The sequence below is a fragment of the Bolinopsis microptera genome, chromosome 12 (assembly GCF_026151205.1).
Source record: "Bolinopsis microptera isolate Bmic1 chromosome 12, MBARI_Bmic_1.0, whole genome shotgun sequence".
In the NCBI taxonomy this organism is placed as follows: domain Eukaryota; kingdom Metazoa; phylum Ctenophora; class Tentaculata; order Lobata; family Bolinopsidae; genus Bolinopsis; species Bolinopsis microptera.
The window spans coordinates 11,302,307-11,320,237 of record NC_087083.1 but is presented as its reverse complement, the minus strand read 5'-3'; the positions used below and the strand labels follow the sequence as shown (position 1 = coordinate 11,320,237).

General features: G+C 37.6%; 3 protein-coding genes across 3 annotated transcripts in view; 1 reads left to right on the top strand and 2 right to left on the bottom strand.

Moving 5' to 3' along the window:
• LOC134824218 (uncharacterized) overlaps positions 1–17,931 on the top strand; it is a 71,503-nt gene that overhangs the window by 40,205 nt on the left and 13,367 nt on the right. Inside the window, exons 8-12 of the mRNA XM_063835994.1 lie at positions 13,704–13,903; positions 14,075–14,206; positions 15,228–15,395; positions 16,216–16,255; positions 16,497–16,545. Of these exons, the coding sequence (XP_063692064.1) occupies positions 13,704–13,903; positions 14,075–14,206; positions 15,228–15,395; positions 16,216–16,255; positions 16,497–16,545 (589 nt within the window). The remainder of the gene's footprint in view (positions 1–13,703; positions 13,904–14,074; positions 14,207–15,227; positions 15,396–16,215; positions 16,256–16,496; positions 16,546–17,931) is intronic.
• LOC134824489 (uncharacterized) lies at positions 8,888–12,186 on the bottom strand. Its single transcript, XM_063836395.1, has 5 exons — positions 12,076–12,186; positions 11,773–11,904; positions 10,550–10,717; positions 9,692–9,731; positions 8,888–9,450 (listed from the first exon to the last, which is right to left on the bottom strand). Exons 1-5 carry the CDS (start codon positions 12,178–12,180, stop codon positions 9,398–9,400), a joined length of 498 nt encoding a protein of 165 aa, XP_063692465.1. The 5' UTR covers positions 12,181–12,186; the 3' UTR covers positions 8,888–9,397.
• LOC134824461 (uncharacterized) lies at positions 12,181–13,379 on the bottom strand. Its single transcript, XM_063836366.1, has 3 exons — positions 13,220–13,379; positions 12,951–13,034; positions 12,181–12,275 (listed from the first exon to the last, which is right to left on the bottom strand). Exons 1-3 carry the CDS (start codon positions 13,377–13,379, stop codon positions 12,205–12,207), a joined length of 315 nt encoding a protein of 104 aa, XP_063692436.1. The 3' UTR covers positions 12,181–12,204.

Sequence of the window (17,931 nt, the reverse complement as noted above, 5' to 3'; positions counted from 1 at the left end):
TGTACTCAACTGAGGGGGAGGAAGAAACGAAAGTAGCAAACTGTGGTGAAAAAATAACAGGTTAATTTTTTGACTTTGAACTTTGATCCTCTTTGAATAATCTAACTGAATCTCTGCAGTACAGAATAGACGGTATTTTTTAATAATTTCTCTGAAAGTACCCGGAAATTAATTTGAACGCTGAGCCCTCTAGTGCTCACGTGATGTCCGACAGAATAAAGTCCGATAAGGTTTATTATTTTAGTATCAAGCATGACCTTTACTTATATTTTATTAAACCAGAGTACGACGACAGTGTAGAGCTCCAGACATTCTCTCTAAACTGTAATGGAGCAGCGGGGGACATGATCTACATCACTGATACGGAGGCGGAAAGATACGGTCACTCTATATCTGAAGTGTTTGTAATAGAATCTACACAACCCATGCGTGGTAAGTTGCGCGAAACTGAAAAACCGGTGCTATGGTTTCATCAATATATGATATCATAGACACCACGAACGGCTGCAGAGCAAGCAATCCCAAACTCCGCCTTCAAAACAGGGTATCCGCGCAGCTTAGATGTAATTTTACTTAACTAAGATATCAAACGTGGGCAGCCCAATCATGTTGAGTCGGAAGTCCGAAGTCTTGCTGAAGCAAATATGTGTCTCCTTTTTTTGCGGTGTAAAACATCATCACCATTATTGTAATCATAATTTTTGATTTCCCTTTTTAGATTATATTAGTATTCAATAATAATTAATCGTAAAAGCAAATCGTAGTTTTCCTGGATCCAGTCATTAATCATACAGTAGCTGATCATGGTTTCAGCACACACACACACACACACACACACACACACACACACACACACACACACACACACACACACACACACACACACACACACACACACACACACACACACACACACACACACACACACACACACACACACACACACACACACACACACACACACACACACACACACACACACACACACACACACACACACACACACACACACACACACACACACACACACACACACACACACACACACACACACACACACACACACACACACACACACACACCAGAGCCTCGAATCTCGATAATGGCAGTTTTTACTCTTTCTTGGTTAATTTCTTTGAATATTCACTCACCTCGGTTCCGGTAACATTTCCTCACTTCAAGAATATCATATAATTAACATTCCTTAGTCAGTTGTTAAATACGCTGCAAACAGAGGTATTGGACTCTGGGCAGAGGCAAATAACGTTTCAATTTGAACGCTGAGCCCTCTAGTGCTCACGTGATGTCCGACAGAATAAAGTCCGATAAGGTTTATTATTTTAGTATCAAGCATGACCTTTACTTATATTTTATTAAACCAGAGTACGACGACAGTGTAGAGCTCCAGACATTCTCTCTAAACTGTAATGGAGCAGCGGGGGACATGATCTACATCACTGATACGGAGGCGGAAAGATACGGTCACTCTATATCTGAAGTGTTTGTAATAGAATCTACACAACCCATGCGTGGTAAGTTGCGCGAAACTGAAAAACCGGTGCTATGGTTTCATCAATATATGATATCATAGACACCACGAACGGCTGCAGAGCAAGCAATCCCAAACTCCGCCTTCAAAACAGGGTATCCGCGCAGCTTAGATGTAATTTTACTTAACTAAGATATCAAACGTGGGCAGCCCAATCATGTTGAGTCGGAAGTCCGAAGTCTTGCTGAAGCAAATATGTGTCTCCTTTTTTTGCGGTGTAAAACATCATCACCATTATTGTAATCATAATTTTTGATTTCCCTTTTTAGATTATATTAGTATTCAATAATAATTAATCGTAAAAGCAAATCGTAGTTTTCCTGGATCCAGTCATTAATCATACAGTAGCTGATCATGGTTTCAGCACACACACACACACACACACACACACACACACACACACACACACACACACACACACACACACACACACACACACACACACACACACACACACACACACACCACAAACCCCCCTTTTTTTTTTTTAAAAAAAAACCCAAAATTTTTAAAAAAAAAATTTCCCCAAAACCCGGGGGGGAAAAAAAAAAAAACCCCCAAAAAATTTTTTTTTTTTAAAAAAATTTTTTTTTTAATTTTTAAAAGGGGCCCCAAATTTAAGAAAAATTTTTCCCAAAAAAAGGGGGGGGGTTTTTTTTAAAAATTTTAAAAAAAAATTTTTTTTCCCGGGTTTTTTTAAAAAAAAAATTTTTTTAAAAAACCTTTTTTTTTGGGGGGCCCATTTTCAAAAAATTTTTTTTGGGAAAAAAACCCCCCAAAACCCAAACCCCCCCAAAACAAAACCCCCAAAAAAAAAAACTAAAAAAAAAACCCCCCAAAAAAACCCCCCCAAAAAAAAACCCCAAAAATTTTTCCCCAAAAAAACCCCCCAAAAAAAAAAAAAAACCCCCCCCCCCCAAAAAAAAACCAAAAAAAAAAAACCAAAACCCCCCCCCAAAAAAAAAAAAAAAAAACAAAACAAAAAAAAAAAAAAAACCCCCCCCCCCCCCAAAAAAAAAAAACCCCCCCCAAAACCCCAAACCCCCCCCCCAAAAAAAAAAAACCCCCCCCCCAAAAAAACAAAAAAACCCCCCCCCCCCCAAAAAAAAACCCCCCCCAAAAACTCCCCCAAAAAAAAAAAAACCCCCAAACCCAAAAAAACCCCAAAAAAAAACCCCCCCCCCAAAAACCCCAAACCCCCAAAAATTTAACCCCCAACCCCCCCCAACAAAAACCCCCCCCAAAAAAAAAAAAAAACCCCCCCCAAAAAACCAAAAAACCAATTTTTTTTTTTTAAAAATTTTTTTAATTTTAACCCCCTTTAAAAATTTTTTTTAAAAATTTTAAAAAATAAAATTTGTCTTTTTTTCCCCCAAAAATATTTTTTAAAAAAAAAAAAACCCCCCCCCCCCAAAAAATTTTTTTTTAAAAAAAGGGGGCCCCCCCGGGGGCCCCCCGGGAAAATTTAATTTTTTTTAAAAAAAAAGGGGCCCTTTTAAAAAAAAAATTTAAACCCCAAAAAAATTTCCCCTTTTTTTGGTTTTTTTTCCCAAACTCCGCCTTCAAAACAGGGTATCCGCGCAGCTTAGATGTAATTTTACTTAACTAAGATATCAAACGTGGGCAGCCCAATCATGTTGATTCGGAAGTCTTGCTGAAGCAAATAGGTGTCTCATTTTTTTGCGGTGTAAAACATCATCACCATTATTGTAATCATAATTTTTGATTTCCCTTTTTAGATTATATTAGTATTCAATAATAAATCGTAAAAGCAAATCGTAGTTTTCCTGGATCCAGTCATTAATCATAGGAAATTATACAGTAGCTGATCATAGTTACAGCACACACACACCAGAGTCCAGACTACCAGAGCCTCGATAATGGCAGTTTTTACTCTTTCTTGGTTAATTTCTTAGACTATTCACTCGGTTCCGGTAACATTTCCTCACTTCAAGAATATCATATAATTAACATTCCTTAGTCAGTTGTTAAATACGCTGCGAACAGAGGTATTGGACTCTTGGCAGAGACAAATAACGTTTCATTTCACGTAACGACAACGTTCATGAGTTTTGAACTTATTAAAAGGGTGGACACGCCCTTGTCTTTATACCGGAAGCACGTATGTATTATATACCTTATCGGACCTTATTTGGACGGACATTACATGAACGGACATAATTATGAACGGACATTAATATGAACGCTCGAAGGCATTCAAAACCATAAAAAATCCGAATTTTTTTCAATTTTTCAGTAATATGAACTATATAACAACGCCGGACAATGTTCTTGGCAGCACGATTTACCGTAATATCTAGAGGCTGGAACAAGTTTGTCATGTTGGCGGGGACTAGCTCATGAACTATGTTGTTGAGTGCCATAATTTCGTTGACTTTTCCGCAAAGTGGCCCTTGAAAACATCATATACTAGTAGAGTTTTCTGTGCCTCCGGCAGACCAAGGAGAACCTTTCCGTCGGAACAACTCATAGTTGTCATATTCTGGACAAAAAGTTCGAAATGGAAAATTTTTGAAAATTTTTTAACGGACTTTAACTTGGACGGACATTAATTGAACGGACTTTATTTGAACGAACATTAAGATGAACGCTAGGGCCCCTAGCGTTCAAGTAATGTCCGTCCAAATAAGGTCCGATAAGGTATTGACTAAAATAATGACAGTACAGTAGAGTTCAGAGTAACATTACAACAAACCGAAAATAACGAGTGTATCGCTATTATAGCATAACTGCAGATCCTACAAATATTTTCAAGCACCTGTAACCAGGCTCTCTCTTCTCTCTCTCTCTCTCTCTCTCTCTCTCTCTCTCTCTCTCTCTCTCTCTCTCTCTCTCTCTCTCTCTCTCTCTCTCTCTCTTTCTCTCTCTCTCTCTCTCTCTCACTCTCTCTCTCTCTCTCTCTCTCTCTCTCTCTCTCTCTCTCTCTCTCTCTCTCTCTCTCTCTCTCTCTCTCTCTCTCTCTCTCTCTCTCTCTCTCTCTCTCTCTCTCTCTCTCTCTCTCTCTCTCTCTCTCTCTCTCTCTCTCTCTCTCTCTCTCTCTCTCTCTCTCTCTCTCTCTCTCTCTCTCTCTCTCTCTCTCTCTCTCTCTCTCTCTCTCTCTCTCTCTGCACTATAGTCCCCCTGTGTCTCTCTACCTCTGACTCCCGAAATATTAACATTGTACATATTTTTCAGTCAACAACAATGTATATTTTAGTCATTCATCGGGTGCAGGAGCAGTAGTAACAGCTGGTGTGTATAAAATTCTCCGCCAACATCATTACAGACCCCGTATTTACCTACACTCATTACTAACGGTCATATTAATCACTAAATTACAATCTACACTACTGCTAAAACTACTCTAAAACTGCTGCAACCAGCCTCCATATTACACTATATCCCCCGGGAAAATTTAATCGATTTCGTCAATATCTCCAGGAGGTATTGACAAATTCGACTAAATCCCCCCCTACCTACTAAATCCTTAAAAAAATCCTAAAACTCCCTCTTAAACAACACCCTAAAAATAAGAATACCAACAAAATCCCCGTGATGCAACTCACGCGAAAAAACTACCCTTTAAAAAATTTCACGTGTTACAATATTAAAAATCTATATAAAAATACGTGTTACAACACGTACCAATTCTGAATATTAAAAACTTTACGTGAAACAACTCACGTTTTACAAACAAACAAATTTATAAAACTTCGTGACAACCTTCACGTAATAAAATTCAAATATTTAAAACAAATTTATAAATACAACTTGCTACCCTACTAATTGTCCTTCTCCTAATTGTCCTTCCTACTCTTCTTACTCCTTCTGCCCTGCTGTTCTTTTGAAGTTGAAGTCCACCATCCCCCGTCTCTCCGTCTACCCCACCCGTTGTTGCACACCCTCCACAACCATCCTCATAACCAAGGTACCGTGCATCTAGTCACGAACCTAATTAATACAATGTTTTCGTACACCTAGTTACGAATATAACTTATATAACTATTTTCGTACACCTAGTCACGAACATACTTACACAATTTTTTCCGTACACCTAGTTACGAACATACTTACACAATTATCTCCGTACACCTAGTTACGAACATAACTTACACAATTATCTCCGTACACCTAGTTACGAACATAACTTACACCATTATCTCCGTACACCTAGTTACGAACATAACTTACACAATTATCTCCGTACACCTAGTTACGAACATAATTTACCTAATTATTTCCGTACACCTAGTTACGAACATAACTTACACCATTATTTCCGTACACCTAGTTACGAACATAACTTACACCATTATTTCCGTACACCTAGTTACGAACATAACTTACACAATTATCTCCGTACACCTAGTTACGAACATAACTTACACAATTATCTCCGTACACCTAGTTACGAACATAACTTACACAATTATCTCCGTACACCTAGTTACGAACATAACTTACACAATTATCTCCGTACACCTAGTTACGAACATAACTTACACAATTATTTCCGTACACCTAGTTACGAACATAATATCACATAAGTCACTGCAGACCGTCATATTTATAGATATGAAGTCCAATCATCTAGATTAAGACCTTATCGGCACACGAATATCAAAAGTCAACTAAAGGCAAATCTAGGCATCAGGAGCGATGCTCTACCGGATTTAAAGGTGACTCCCACTCTACACTCTACTCTACTCCACGGTTCAACAACTAACTCCACCTCTAGCAAACTCTCCACTCTCCAGTGTAGCAAGCTCTTCAAAATAAAAACCAGACATCACTCAACCATATCAACCGACATTAATGACACCAGGCATACCCTAAGCACGGCGGGAGATAAGAAATGCAACGATGACTACCTTCCCCAGGTTCCAGGTAGTCTGCAAAACATGACAACAATCGTCGTATCTGCCCGAGCAACAGGTAGTTAACTGGCATCCCGTGACCAGCAATTCTCTAAAACCCAAGTTTTCTCTTTACCCTCTTCAATACCACATTAATTCTTGACACCGGTCTATAGTAATCCGGCCTCTTTAACTGAGCTCTATTTCTTAGAGAACGTCCTCCACTGGCTACAGGCGTACTCTGTTCATCAGGTGAGTAAGCTGGTGTATTGTTGCTCTCCCCCAGCTCGACAGGACTCCTCACTACTATACCACACTACTATACCACACTACTATACCACACTACTATACCACACTACTATACCACACTACTATACCACACTACTATACCACACTACTATACCACACTTCTATAATACCACACTACTATACCACACTACTATACCACACTACTATACCACACTACTATCACTATACCACACTACTATACCACACTACTATACCACACTACTATACCACACTACTTTACCACACTACTATACCACACTACTATACAGCACTACTATACCATACTACTATACCACACTACTATACTACACTAATATACCACACTACTATACCACACTACTATACCACACTACTATACCACACTACTATACAACACTACTATACCACACTACTATACCACACTACTATACCACACTACTATACCACACTACTATACCATACTACTATACCACACTCATGCTACAATGGCGGAAGCAATTAACCAGCTTCATGACTTTCAAAACATGCCAAATCCACACCAGTATTAAAATCTATTAGTCAAAGATAGCCTTAAGTTACCTTAAAATAAGTGTTGGAGGGTTGGGATAACTTGTTGACCGTGAAGATGATTCCTGCAACTTGACAGAAAGTCCATATATTGTAGCACAAACATAGGTACACTGGCAGGAGCAAAAAGTAAATCTGAGAATTCTTTCCAAACCAACAACTGAAGATTGTGAGAATTGCCGGGGTTATTTATTAAGCGGGACAAAATTAACAGCGGGAGCCGGGATTATCAGAATTGATTATTCTATCTCTGATCTCGGCTGATTATTTTATTCCGGAGGTGTTTATAATAACTCTGATGTCATGGAAACACTAAATTGAACGTTATGATATGCCGGGTTATTATTAAGGGGTATATAAAGTTTAACGCACAACTCATCATGCAGATAAGATAATGAATCCTCGAACACTGCCACAACTACATTGATAGTTGTTATCGTCAAAGACACTCCTGAAAGTTATATTATATTCATCGGATGATGATTAATCACTGTAAACACTGTACACATCCAAATTTTACATTTTTGATTTAGGCCTTTAAAAACATTTTGCGGTCAAAATAATATTTAGGCCAAATTCTTTAAAAGGCCTAAGGCTAAATGAGTGAATCAAAAATACGGGCTAGAAGATAAAGTCCTGAGAAGATTTAAAACTTAACCTTGAACCTGAAAATTTCATGGGAAAATTTTGAAAATGAAAATGCCTTAAGCTTTATAAAGTTGGTTTCATTCAAAAATATTGATATTTGACCAATTCATGAGCCAACATTTAATTTTATCAAATTTGGTGCGTATGTCCAAATATGGGCATATGGTTTTTGGCTTATAACTCAGTAATTTTATGGGTTTTGAGCAAGGATGTAGCTCAAGTAGCTTAAACTTCTCTCACCTAGTGTTCCGAAAAAAGCTTTCTTGAAGAATTGTCGAGGGTAGACGCCATACGAGTCTAAAGAATGTACTATCTGTGAAAATTAGATTATTGTATATATTGTAATGAGGACTATGACTCATGCGCGAATAAGCGCACGAACCTTAAAATATCATTTTAAGTTGAAAAGGTCTGCTCTCCCCGTGACTATTACCTTTCATAAGAACTACGTTAGTAATCTTACTTAGTTTATAGTTTATAGTTTATAGTTTATAGTTTATAGTTTATAGTTTATAGTTTATAGTTTATAGTTTATAGTTTATAGTTTATAGTTTATAGTTTATAGTTTATAGTTTATAGTTTATAGTTTATAGTTTATAGTTTATAGTTTATAGTTTATAGTTTATAGTTTATAGTTTATAGTTTATAGTTTATAGTTTATAGTTTATAGTTTATAGTTTATAGTTTATAGTTTATAGTTTATAGTTTATAGTTTATAGTTTATAGTTTATAGTTTATAGTTTATAGTTTATAGTTTATAGTTTATAGTTTATAGTTTATAGTTTATAGTTTATAGTTTATAGTTTATAGTTTATAGTTTATAGTTTATAGTTTATAGTTTATAGTCACACCTATCTCCAGAACCATTACCACTAGTCCTTGACCTTAGTATTAGTAAGGACTCTTTACGCTCACCCTAATCCTAAACCCATACCCATAACTATAAACCCAAGAACCAAGAACATAAACCTATAACTATTTTTTATTAAATAATTGTTTTAATTTTATCAAAATTAAAAATTAACATTTTAAGTCAGCCCGATCAAGCCGCAGCTGGAGTTTTATACAAAGCAAACTCGAATTTCAGCGTAAATTTGAAATGATAAAACAAAAACTAACGAGGGATTCCAATTATACAAATAATATTATTGTCATCAGCATTCATTTAAACAATCAACAATCAGTCAATTAACATTCTTTTTAAAATTAAAATTAAAATGCAGCATTTCAATCACAGAGAAAGTTGCAAAAATATAATCAGTTCAGCACAAATCATACTGTTTGGGCCAAAACTAACGCAATGTCCGAATATTCAGTGCCTGATATTTGTACGACAACGCAGTGCTTGCATTGCGAAAATTTTGGTCCACTCAATATATAAACCATCGATTGCAGCTGTGAGCTGAATAACCAGCGGTAAACAGTTTTATTTGATAAGAATTTCGACATGGTGAACATTTGGTCAACATTTGTTCAACATTTGGTCAACAATTGGTCAACATTGCAAAACTTACTGATACACTTCTTCGCAACTTTGCCGTTTAAGTTTTGCAGATTTCTTTTCTGACATAAATAATTCCTTTGAAAGCTACTAAATATATTACATTTTAAAGGATTGAAATGCATCTCGTTAAAAGAATTAAAATTTATTTAATGGTAAACAAAAATTTTACCGTCGCATCGCTTGACAACTATAAGCGATCTTAAAAGGAAGAACTAATGAATGAGTCTAAGTGGCGAAATGCCTCCGATCTAAAATCCTCGAGACTCTTATCGAGACCCTTAAACTTATCAAGACACTTACCACTAGATAATGATACACTTGCAGTAGTATTCTCAGTCGTCTGAAACATGCTCGATTATAATAGCAGATATAACGATTGTCGAGTAGAAAAAAAAAATCGTTTCTACGCCTCCTAATAATTTTATAGCGTACGTACCATCGTGATCTCATTACCGGGCCCTCGCGAAATGAGAACATCTCACAAATCAATAACGAACTTCTTATTAAAGTTAATAAAAGGACTTATTCGTTGCTGAACATGCTATCTAGCCAGCTGTACGGGAGACTCTAAACATGGAATATCTAAGTGTAATGCTATGAGATACTTTGCGGTGAAATTTGGACGGTATCTGAACATTCCTTTTTGAGATTGTAATTAGATTCTTACTGAGATGAGATTTCTGTAGTCCACTTATACTTATACTCACTTAAGCTCCCGATCCAGACAATGATATTATAGACGCGATAGTTCGTGATGTTCACTTAAACTTTACATGTCTATATTTTGCAAGATAATCCTCATCATAAAGAAATATCAACCGATACGATTGTAATCTGTCAAGATCTTAATATTAATTTTTCATATTGTATATATATATATATATACAATATATGCATATATGCATATATGCATAATACATATAATATAACAAATTATTGAGTCACATATTATTGACTATTGTGTTTTACGATTTTGTGATATATTTCAAACACTATCAATAAGTATTAAGTAATAATAGTGTTACCGATCAAGTGTTGTCAATCCTAGAAGAGGAGCACAAATAATTATGTGCTGACTTCATGAATCAGATGCAGATGACTCAGATCAAGATAATATGCTCTTTAATTAACGTGTTGGATAAGTGCCAAATCTCTCACCTCAGCAAGTGAGTAATCAGAAGGATCAGCATTATCAGCGTTATCACCAACATACTCTGTATTCTCCACTAACATATCATTGATACTCGTGTTGAACTGAGTGGAGGGTTTAACTGGTGCACTTCCGTGGAGGTTTATTACTGAGTCTACTGATTGACTGAATGAGCCCTGAGGGGTTGAAGTGTTGTGTAAGTAGGTAGTGCACCCCCAGTGTAAGTGTTGTGTAAGTAGGTAGTGCACCCCCCCCGTGTAAGTATTGTGTAAGTAGGTAGTGCACCCCCAGTGTAAGTGTTGTGTAAGTAGGTAGTGCACCCCCAGTGTAAGTATTGTGTAAGTAGGTAGTGCACCCCCAGTGTAAGTATTGTGTAAGTAGGTAGTGCACCCCCAGTGTAAGTGTTGTGTAAGTAGGTAGTGCACCCCTAGTGTAAGTGTTGTGTAAGTAGGTAGTGCGCCCCCAGTGTAAGTGTTGTGTAAGTAGGTAGTGCACCCCCAGTGTAAGTATTGTTTAAGTAGGTAGTGCACCCCCAGTGTAAGTATTGTGTAAGTAGGTAGTGCACCCCCAGTGTAAGTATTGTGTAAGTAGGTAGTGTACCCCCCAGTGTAAGTATTGTTTAAGTAGGTAGTGCACCCCCTAGTGTAAGTGTTGTGTAAGTAGGTAGTGCACCCCCCAGTGTAAGTATTGTGTAAGTAGGTAGTGCACCCCCAGTGTAAGTATTGTGTAAGTAGGTAGTGCACCCCCCAGTGTAAGTGTTGTGTAAGTAGGTAGTGCACCCCCCAGTGTAAGTGTTGTGTAAGTAGGTAGTGTACCCCCAGTGTAAGTATTGTTTAAGTAGGTAGTGCACCCCCCAGTGTAAGTATTGTGTAAGTAGGTAGTGCACCTCCAGTGTAAGTGTTGTTTAAGTAGGTAGTGCACCCCCAGTGTAAGTATTGTGTAAGTAGGTAGTGCACCCCCAGTGTAAGTATTGTGTAAGTAGGTAGTGTACCCCCCAGTGTAAGTATTGTTTAAGTAGGTAGTGCACCCCCCAGTGTAAGTATTGTGTAAGTAGGTAGTGCACCCCCCGTGTAAGTATTGTGTAAGTAGGTAGTGCACCCCCCAGTGTGAGAGAAAAACAAGATAAGCTGGTTAAGGGCCGGCTTAACAATTTGAAATAAGAAATAAAAAAGCCAGAGCTCCACTGACAAAGACGTTTCTTGGCTGTTCTCCAAACCACCATCTCCCTAACCTTGATAGTTTCTAGTTTCTCAAAAGTAGATGGCGCTCCAGTACCATGTACGATTTCCTCTTCTTCCTCAGTTATTGTATCAAATGATTGCTGGAGACATAACTGGGACCTGTGTCTTTTCAGTTTCATCGTCTGGAAGTGAAGTCACGTGGTTACGTCCCGTGGTAATTAAATTTAAAATTGAGCTTTGCAATTGATTTTAAGTCGCTGACCGAATCGTTGTTAGGGATGACGAAAACCGCAAACAATTTATCCCAAAAAATATAAAATCAGAAACAAACAACCGAACATCTACACTCAAACCTTTGGAAAAGATTTATCCGCCGTCACACCACCCTGATCCTTAGAACTCCCCTGAACCACCGCAGTCTTAGAATAAATCTCCGGCAGAGAATGGGACCTGATCATCTTGGGACGTTTACCATTAGAAGATTATGACGAAGTGGAGGGTGTTCTCTGGACTGGCACTTGTTTGTTGGAGTGACTGCTGCTGGATGTGCTTCCTGGTGCGGTTAATTGTCAGGCGGAGAGGGAAGTGGTACCTGAGGTGCGGTTAATTGTCAGGGTCGGAGTTTAGGGTATATGATTAATTAATTAATTAATTAGTTTAGGGTATATAATTAAGGGTTTTAATTTAAACTGTGTACCGGTTAGGGCCCATAGGCCCTAGAGTATAATAATTTAGAAGAGAAATACTCAAGAAAAAATGATTGCTAACGCATAAACAAAGCAGCGTAATCAATGCAATAAAAACTGTTTGCAATCACACCCTATATAAGCTATATAAGCTATATAACACACCCTATATATAGGGTGTATAAGTTATATAAGCTATATAAGCAATATAACACACCCTATATATAGGGTGTATAAGCTATATAAGCTATATAAGCTATATAAGCAATATAGGCTATATAAGCTATATAAGCTATATAAGTATATAGATTTTAAGGACCCGATTCATTTGTTCCATAAGTTCAACCCTTTTATTTTTCTAGTAAAAATGCAGCTTTCATAAAGCAAGAACCTTACTAAGATCCGGAAATGAACTGAGTGTACACACAGGGTGGGGGGAGGGGGGGGAGAGTCAGTACACATACGTTGGGTCCTATAACTTAGCCATGATAATTAAGACCCAAAGTATGTGCACTGACTTTTGGCCCCAGTCAGACTTAAACCTGATGTCTTGGCTGAAGGGCGAATTGGACAGTTTTCGAAACTGCTATTCGAGGATTCTCCTCTGCTGGTGTTGAAACTGTGGGCTAGGGAAATTAAAATTAGGAGTTATATTTTTAAAACTATATCGTGTTTTCTGCTCTCAAACTTCAAATTTGAGTAAATATCCTTAATCAAATTAATACAGCTATCTAGTTTAAGTTAAAACGATTCAAAATCATAGTTTTTAATCAAAGCATTGCACTAATTCAACTTCAGGAGAACTAATTACCGGATTTGTAAGAAGTATCTGTCATGCTCATATCATCCACAACCTCTTCCTCCATTGCGGGAGTATCATCCATCATGTTAAACAGGTAATCAAAGTTAGAGATAGGCGCTGTCTGGTCAGACCAGTTCACTTGACCGTTCCAATCTCCTGCAGACAACATTGTTAGTTTCAGCTTTTAATCACTATTTAGCAGTCACGATCTGAGGATTGAGAAAGGTCGCTACACTGGAGATCGTTACAACACAGCACTGAAAACATGTCGCTTTTGCTGCTCCTCAGACACCGACGTCATGCGGTCTCTTCTAAATTATTATACTCTAGGGCCTATGGGCCCTAACCGGTACACAGTTTAAATTAAAACCCTTAATTATATACCCTAAACTAATTAATTAATTAATTAATCATATACCCTAAACTCCGACCCTGACAATTAACCGCACCTCAGGTACCACTTCCCTCTCCGCCTGACAATTAACCGCACCAGGAAGCACATCCAGCAGCAGTCACTCCAACAAACAAGTGCCAGTCCAGAGAACACCCTCCACTTCGTCATGGTCTTCTAATGGTAAACGTCCCAAGATGATCAGGTCCCATTCTCTGCCGGAGATTTATTCTAAGACTGCGGTGGTTCAGGGGAGTTCTAAGGATCAGGGTGGTGTGACGGCGGATAAATCTTTTCCAAAGGTTTGAGTGTAGATGTTCGGTTGTTTGTTTCTGATTTTATATTTTTTGGGATAAATTGTTTGCGGTTTTCGTCATCCCTAACAACGATTCGGTCAGCGACTTAAAATCAATTGCAAAGCTCAATTTTAAATTTAATTACCACGGGACGTAACCACGTGACTTCACTTCCAGACGATGAAACTGAAAAGACACAGGTCCCAGTTATGTCTCCAGCAATCATTTGATACAATAACTGAGGAAGAAGAGGAAATCGTACATGGTACTGGAGCGCCATCTACTTTTGAGAAACTAGAAACTATCAAGGTTAGGGAGATGGTGGTTTGGAGAACAGCCAAGAAACGTCTTTGTCAGTGGAGCTCTGGCTTTTTTATTTCTTATTTCAAATTGTTAAGCCGGCCCTTAACCAGCTTATCTTGTTTTTCTCTCACACTGGGGGGTGCACTACCTACTTACACAATACTTACACGGGGGGTGCACTACCTACTTACACAATACTTACACTGGGGGGTGCACTACCTACTTAAACAATACTTACACTGGGGGGTACACTACCTACTTACACAATACTTACACTGGGGGTGCACTACCTACTTACACAATACTTACACTGGGGGTGCACTACCTACTTAAACAACACTTACACTGGAGGTGCACTACCTACTTACACAATACTTACACTGGGGGGTGCACTACCTACTTAAACAATACTTACACTGGGGGTACACTACCTACTTACACAACACTTACACTGGGGGGTGCACTACCTACTTACACAACACTTACACTGGGGGGTGCACTACCTACTTACACAATACTTACACTGGGGGTGCACTACCTACTTACACAATACTTACACTGGGGGGTGCACTACCTACTTACACAACACTTACACTAGGGGGTGCACTACCTACTTAAACAATACTTACACTGGGGGGTACACTACCTACTTACACAATACTTACACTGGGGGTGCACTACCTACTTACACAATACTTACACTGGGGGTGCACTACCTACTTAAACAATACTTACACTGGGGGTGCACTACCTACTTACACAACACTTACACTGGGGGCGCACTACCTACTTACACAACACTTACACTAGGGGTGCACTACCTACTTACACAACACTTACACTGGGGGGTGCACTACCTACTTACACAATACTTACACTGGGGGTGCACTACCTACTTACACAACACTTACACTGGGGGTGCACTACCTACTTACACAATACTTACACGGGGGGGGTGCACTACCTACTTACACAACACTTACACTGGGGGTGCACTACCTACTTACACAACACTTCAACCCCTCAGGGCTCATTCAGTCAATCAGTAGACTCAGTAATAAACCTCCACGGAAGTGCACCAGTTAAACCCTCCACTCAGTTCAACACGAGTATCAATGATATGTTAGTGGAGAATACAGAGTATGTTGGTGATAACGCTGATAATGCTGATCCTTCTGATTACTCACTTGCTGAGGTGAGAGATTTGGCACTTATCCAACACGTTAATTAAAGAGCATATTATCTTGATCTGAGTCATCTGCATCTGATTCATGAAGTCAGCACATAATTATTTGTGCTCCTCTTCTAGGATTGACAACACTTGATCGGTAACACTATTATTACTTAATACTTATTGATAGTGTTTGAAATATATCACAAAATCGTAAAACACAATAGTCAATAATATGTGACTCAATAATTTGTTATATTATATGTATTGTGCATATATGCATATATGCATATATTGTATATATATATATATATATACAATATGAAAAATTAATATTAAGATCTTGACAGATTACAATCGTATCGGTTGATATTTCTTTATGATGAGGATTATCTTGCAAAATATAGACATGTAAAGTTTAAGTGAACATCACGAACTATCGCGTCTATAATATCATTGTCTGGATCGGGAGCTTAAGTGAGTATAAGTATAAGTGGACTACAGAAATCTCATCTCAGTAAGAATCTAATTACAATCTCAAAAAGGAATGTTCAGATACCGTCCAAATTTCACCGCAAAGTATCTCATAGCATTACACTTAGATATTCCATGTTTAGAGTCTCCCGTACAGCTGGCTAGATAGCATGTTCAGCAACGAATAAGTCCTTTTATTAACTTTAATAAGAAGTTCGTTATTGATTTGTGAGATGTTCTCATTTCGCGAGGGCCCGGTAATGAGATCACGATGGTACGTACGCTATAAAATTATTAGGAGGCGTAGAAACGATTTTTTTTTTCTACTCGACAATCGTTATATCTGCTATTATAATCGAGCATGTTTCAGACGACTGAGAATACTACTGCAAGTGTATCATTATCTAGTGGTAAGTGTCTTGATAAGTTTAAGGGTCTCGATAAGAGTCTCGAGGATTTTAGATCGGAGGCATTTCGCCACTTAGACTCATTCATTAGTTCTTCCTTTTAAGATCGCTTATAGTTGTCAAGCGATGCGACGGTAAAATTTTTGTTTACCATTAAATAAATTTTAATTCTTTTAACGAGATGCATTTCAATCCTTTAAAATGTAATATATTTAGTAGCTTTCAAAGGAATTATTTATGTCAGAAAAGAAATCTGCAAAACTTAAACGGCAAAGTTGCGAAGAAGTGTATCAGTAAGTTTTGCAATGTTGACCAATTGTTGACCAAATGTTGAACAAATGTTGACCAAATGTTCACCATGTCGAAATTCTTATCAAATAAAACTGTTTACCGCTGGTTATTCAGCTCACAGCTGCAATCGATGGTTTATATATTGAGTGGACCAAAATTTTCGCAATGCAAGCACTGCGTTGTCGTACAAATATCAGGCACTGAATATTCGGACATTGCGTTAGTTTTGGCCCAAACAGTATGATTTGTGCTGAACTGATTATATTTTTGCAACTTTCTCTGTGATTGAAATGCTGCATTTTAATTTTAATTTTAAAAAGAATGTTAATTGACTGATTGTTGATTGTTTAAATGAATGCTGATGACAATAATATTATTTGTATAATTGGAATCCCTCGTTAGTTTTTGTTTTATCATTTCAAATTTACGCTGAAATTCGAGTTTGCTTTGTATAAAACTCCAGCTGCGGCTTGATCGGGCTGACTTAAAATGTTAATTTTTAATTTTGATAAAATTAAAACAATTATTTAATAAAAAATAGTTATAGGTTTATGTTCTTGGTTCTTGGGTTTATAGTTATGGGTATGGGTTTAGGATTAGGGTGAGCGTAAAGAGTCCTTACTAATACTAAGGTCAAGGACTAGTGGTAATGGTAAAGGGTAAAAATTACAGTATTTCTTTGTTATAGAGATAACACGCCTTCTGGTTTTATAAAATCAGCCTAGAATCGTCTAAATAAAGATATCAGGGCATCCAGAAGCTAAATCATTGGAGGACTTCGCCTCTCGACGCGCCGCGCGAACTATCTCGATGGGTTGACATCGTCAATCAACTAGATCACAATTCCACCTGAAAATGGGTGTCGCCTCTGGGTTATTCCCATGATATTTGACATTTTTTCGTTAATTTAAACTTGGAGAAAGATCTGTCCAAAGTGAAAAGACTGAAAGGTTTCAGAAAATTAACAGGTATATATGGATAAATTACTGAACTATTTGGAAAGTGCTCAATCAAATATAGCAGGCACATGAAGCGCGTGGTACATTTGTTTTCTGTACTACTGTACAGTATAGTACTGTATTACTGTACTACTGTACAGTATAGTACTGTATTCCTGTACTACTGTACAGTATAGTATTGTATTCCTGTACTACTGTACAGTATAGTACTGTATTACTGTACTACTGTACAGTATAGTACTGTATTACTGTACTACTGTACAGTATAGTACTGTATTCCTGTACTACTGTACAGTATAGTACTGTATTACTGTACAGTATAGTACTGTATTACTGTACGGTATAGTACTGTATTACTGTAAAGTATAGTACTGTATTACTGTACTGGTCTAAATTGAAACACAGCACTGTTACTTAGTCTTCACTGCT